This window comes from Elephantulus edwardii, unplaced genomic scaffold, assembly GCF_000299155.1.
Source record: "Elephantulus edwardii isolate Elephantulus edwardi_28Jun2011 unplaced genomic scaffold, EleEdw1.0 scaffold00065, whole genome shotgun sequence".
Taxonomy (NCBI): Eukaryota; Metazoa; Chordata; class Mammalia; order Macroscelidea; family Macroscelididae; genus Elephantulus; species Elephantulus edwardii.
In genome coordinates, this window is record NW_006399815.1 from 568,886 (window position 1) to 574,501 (window position 5,616).

At 40.0% G+C, this 5,616-nt stretch overlaps 1 protein-coding gene across 1 annotated transcript; it reads left to right on the forward strand.

The window, feature by feature from the left end:
• Window positions 1–429: 429 nt before the first annotated feature.
• Window positions 430–4,904, forward strand: LOC102849344 (olfactory receptor 10AD1-like). Its single transcript, XM_006888224.1, has 2 exons — window positions 430–434; window positions 3,941–4,904. Exons 1-2 carry the CDS (start codon window positions 430–432, stop codon window positions 4,902–4,904), a joined length of 969 nt encoding a protein of 322 aa, XP_006888286.1.
• The last annotated feature ends 712 nt before the right edge of the window (window positions 4,905–5,616 follow it).

The following is a 5,616-nucleotide window of genomic DNA, read 5'->3' on the forward strand; positions in this document are numbered from 1 at the left end:
GATGATTTGCTTTCATAGCATGCAAAGGATATCTGCTTCCTAATGAATTAATCAATGCAAACCCTACTTGGGACTGAGTGGTAGAGGGTAACTCTCAAACCAGTGGACAAAAATTAAAAGTAGCTTCTGATTTTCAAAGCAAGCTACTAGAATTCATTTAGCACTGAAACAAACAAATAAAAAGCCTAAGAAACTTAAAACATGCAATATTGAAAAAGGACACATGATATTATGTAAATAGACATTCATCTGTGGTGGTATGGATAACAAAGAACTAACAAGGTAATCAGACACAATTTCTCTTCCAGAGGAGTCTATCTGTTCAGACCATCCTTCCTGGTCCAGTTCCTCCTCAAACAACATGAGGTCTTCTCTACTACTTGCCACAGTGATTCAGTGACAAATGTCATTACCACCCAGAGCACCAATATGAGGTAAGACATGGTTTTTTAAATTTGCAACATTTATTGAGACAAATGCTTGCTGGTTAGCCCCTAAAGATAGTTATAGATGACAGGTATCACAAAATCTCTGGCACAATGAAGAACAAGTAAGCAGTTACACTTATTGTAGTTCCTACTGATTTCCTTGATGCAAACTTTAATTTCTTCTTAGCAAAGTTCCAAAGTTCTTTGAACTCCTGCTCATTAATATTTTATCCAGATTTTTAGAGCAGCCCTAACATGTTCACAGAACTCTAACTGCCGTGCTGCACCTTACAATACACAATGCTCTCTGTCCTTCTTGCCCTTTGTGAACTCTCCAAGAGAGGGAGTCCTACATGGAGCACACCAAAGTGAAGAGGCTGGAATGGGCTACAAGGCAAATAATCACTTGATCTTACTAGGAAATCATACCCTAGAAAGAATCTAGGATTATATGTTAGTAATCAATTTCTTTGGTGTTATTTTATGTCTTCAAATCAGCTACTACTCATGCCAACCCTGTGAACAACAGATCTGAACCCTAGCCCATCCTGAACCATTCTCACCATGTCCAACACACTTGAAATTATTGTTACACACATTGTGTCAATACATCATGTTAAGGATTTTCCTCTCTTACACTGACACTCCATCTTTTCAAGCATGATGTTCTTTTCCAAGGATTAACTTCTCCTAACAACATATCCAAAGTATGTGAGACAGTTTCAAAATCCTTAACTCCAAGGAGCACCCTGGATTCACTTTCTGGGATAGACATGTTTGTTCTCTTTGTCCTTGGGATGTTCGTTACTCTTCTCCAACACTGCAACTTAAGACATCAATTCTTCTTCTGTAATTTTTAGTCATTGTCCAATGTTCAGATATATAACAAGCAATTATGAAGACCACGCCTTGGGTCAGATGCACCTTAGTCATTAAACTGGTATCATTGCTGTAAAAGGAGCAGTTATAACTTGAGGATGGCTGAGTCTGACCTCTGTCCACTTCATAAAGGACAACTGTCCGCATTAATAATATTCATAGTAACAAATAGATATCTGCTTGGTCAAACACAGAACCTCCCCCCACTCTCCTACACCTCTTTCTACCAATCATTCTGGTCCAATATTTGTTATTGACTCACAGGGTTTACTCACAGTTGTAGTACCAAGAGTGGAGTTTATTAAAAAAGTAAATTAGAAAATGGTGTATCACCCAATGCAAGTCCACTTTTTAGTCCAGTAATCCCAAGCCATTGACAGCAAAACACAGTTCCTCAATTAGCAAAAAGCCCAGTTCAGTTCAGTACACAAATCCAAATCACCCAGAGTGGTTTGTCTCAGAGCAGTTACAAGTCAGCTTTCCCTTCACTCATCTGGCAGGCACACCAAAACCTCTAATTTGCCTTTATGTCAGGGCTCCTCTGGCAACACCTTGCCACAATTTCTTCATAGCAATACCACAGTCTCTCCATCCCATCACCAGAGTCTCACCATGAAGGTCTTGCTCCAGTATCCCTCAAGTCTTTCTGCCCAGTGTGGGAAGCACTCTCTTAGCCTAGTCTCACAGCTGTTGATGATTTACAAGACCGTGTGTGTCCAGTTAAGATAGCTGGAGACCAAAGAGATTAATGTAATGGCTAGTTTTAACTAATACCACAGTTGCCCTTTGGTACTCTGGAACAGTCTCTACCAACAGATTTTCCCAATATAACTTGTCTTTTGAGTTTTTGACTGCTGGTACCAAGGATGTTAATTGTGGATTGAACAAGATGAAATCATCAATAAGTTCATCCTTTTGTCTGTCTGTCATGATATTGCCTATTGGCCTGGTGGTGAGGATTTTTGTTTTCTTGATATTGCTATGTAATACATATTGAAGGTTGTAGTCCTTGATCTTGTGCAGCAAGTGCTTCATGTTTTCCTCACTTTCAGTGAGCAAGGTTGTGTGATACGCATAACAGGTTGTTACGAGCTTTCTCCAGTTCTGGTACCACGTTCTTCTTTATAAAGTCTTCTTCATCATAATTACTTCTTCATAAAGTAATTATGGGTAATTAATAGGGTAAGAATTTTTAAGAGAAAAAATGGAAAGCACGGTGTGTAAGAGAGGAGTACCAAACTAGAGGCTGAAGAATAGCAAGAGCTTATCCCCAAAGAAGAAAGAGAGGAGTTGAAAAAGAGATCAACAGATGAAATGGGTGTGATACAAGACAGTAGAAGAAAGGAAATTGAAGAGGAAGTTACCTCAGCAAAAATTAAAGCCAAAAAGGAATATATCTAGCCATTTATAAATCTGTAGGTATAATAGATATGATAAATCCAATTCAAGATCAAAGTAAAATATAAATGTAATGCAAACATAAGAAGGACTTCCTAAAAGTTATGACAGTGATATAAAACAAAAGGAGAATTCTGAATGCTCATTTTCTGAAAGTTGAAATATATCAAGATTATTCCTAAGTTAGAAGATATATTAAAACTCTCTGAAGGGCCATCCCAGAATGATTAGATTTTTGTCCTGTTCATAGCCTCCATTTTCTATTGTTGTTGTTATGTACTGTCAAGTCATCTGCAACTCAAAGTGACCTATGCACAATAGCTCTAAACACTGTCCTATCCTGAGCCCACACACACCAGTCCCTATTACCCCAGTTACTGTGTCAATACATCTCATCCAAGGTCTCCATATCCTGTGTTGACCCTTCACTTTTCCAAGCATGATGTCCTGCTCCAAGGACTGATCCCTCCTGGCAATTTCAGTGTTACTAAGAGAGCTGTCTCCTGTTAGGAAGCCTGCAATAACTTAGAATGAGGCCCTACTTCTCTCAGTCAGAGTGAGTAGTTAATGTAGCAACAGCAACAGCTGAGAAACTGAGAGCCAACGGGTGAATGTCAAGCTACACGTGATTGTCTACAAAGAGATACTGTCACTATACGGACAACCTAAGATGATTTTTTATTTTCCTTAAAATGTCAGCACTCTCATCATTTAAAAGTAGGTAACAAAAGTAACAGCAGTTTTATTCTTTTTTTTTATTCTTCTTTTTTATTCTTCTAAATAATGTACCTTCAAATATCTCTCAACTGCTTCCTGAATATGATCATCTATAAGTTTATAGCCAAGTTCAAGCAGTGTAATCCTCAAAAAAAGTTGTGCATTTCCTTATTTTACATAGGTCACAGAACCCCACCTATAATATCTTCTGTTTCACGATTGCATATATTAGAGTTGGTTGTTACTCCTTCAACACGGAAGTCCCCAAAGAGATGCAGCACTTCTCTTGATGCTTAATCAAACTAGAATCAAGTAGAACCAGAGTTATCCAGCTTGAGATATTATAGTTCTATGGCTCTGGAATTTTTCATGCCTTCCAATAATGCTAACTTACCTAGGATTCAAAAAAGTTTTAAAATTTTACTGCAATTTGATAATTGGATTCGGAGGCCTCAGTGAATGCATTAAATTATCTTACAGCTATCTCTCAGCCTTTTCCTTCCCTTGTTCTTCTACAGACCACAGACAATGGACCTCAGGAATGGCAGCACAGTGACAGACTTCATCCTTGTGGGTTTTGAACAGAGCTCCCCTTCCACTCGGGCGTTACTCTTTGTTCTCTTCCTAACCCTCTACAGCCTGGCCATGGCTATGAATGGTCTCATCATCTTCATCACTTGGAGAGACCCCAAGCTCAACAGTCCCATGTACTTCTTCCTTGGCCATCTGTCCTTCCTGGATGTCTGTTTCATCACCACCACCATCCCACAGATGCTGATCCACCTGGTAGTCAAGAACCACACTGTCTCTTTTGTCTCTTGCATGGCCCAGATGTACCTGGTCTTCTCTATGGGTGTGGCTGAATGCATCCTCCTGGCTTTTATGGCCTATGACCGTTATGTCGCTATCTGCCACCCACTCAACTATGCCCAGATCATGAGCCGGCAGGTCTGTGTGAGGCTGGTAAGTACTGCCTGGGTCTTTGGGATGATTAATGGCATCTTTCTTGAGTATATGTCATTCCGGAATCCTTTCTGCAGAGACAATCATATAGAAAACTTCTTCTGTGAGGCCCCCATAGTGATCGCTCTCTCGTGTGGGGATCCACAGTTCAGCATGAAGGTGATCTTTGCTGATGCCATTGTGGTGCTGCTCAGCCCCATGGTGCTCATTGTCATCTCCTATGCCCGCATCCTGGCCTCCATCCTGGGCAGGGCCTCCTCCTCTGGTCGGGGGAAGACCTTCTCCACTTGTGCCTCCCACCTGACTGTGGTCATCTTCTTCTATACCTCAGCCATGTTCTCCTACATGAACCCCCGCAGCACACATGGGCCTGACAAAGACAAGCCTTTCTCCCTCCTCTACACCATCATTACCCCCATGTGCAACCCCATCATCTACAGTTTCCGGAACAAGGAAATGAAGGGGGCAATGGTGAGGGCCCTCAGGAGGAGCAATCTGGCCCAGGCAGAGGGTATCTAACAGAAGGAGTCCTGGAGGGGAAGCTGTTCTTATAAAGTGAGACTTTAACACCAATATGGTTTATGAATAACTCTCCTGTGAAAAGGCTCCAAGCAAGAGCATTCAGGGCTTCCTTTGTTCTGGCAGCAGACATGAAGTTGCCTTTGTCAACTAATATTTATATCCCTCACTTGACTTTACTCCAAACATAGATTAACCTTTACCACCTTCTCTTTTTATTATTATTTTTATTATGATTTGAGTGAAATTGTACAAAAAAAATAATTTTCCATTCAAAGTCATCTATACACATCCTGTTCTAGAACACTGATTTCAATACCCACAATGTAGTCACAGTTTTCCCTCTCCTTCCTTGTAATTCTGGATTTTTTACTAATTCTTTTATGTCTGTGTCTTCCATTTCTTTAGTGATATTGTGCTGATAATCTCTTCATAGCACATTTTCATGACTAGAGGGACAAGTATAACAAAACTTGCAATTTTATTCCAGAATCTGGACAAATGAAGGCTACTTATCAATAAAAAGCCCTTAAAATGGATAACCAGACAAAATTTTTTTTTCTTTCTGGAAGACAGCTTTCTATACTTTTAACTATAGATTGGCGGAAAGTACAGACTGAGTCTAGAGGGATGCATACAAGTCAGGAAAAGAGAAATATGCTATGAAGTGTGTGATGTAATCATTATATGATGTTGTTGCTGTTATGTACCT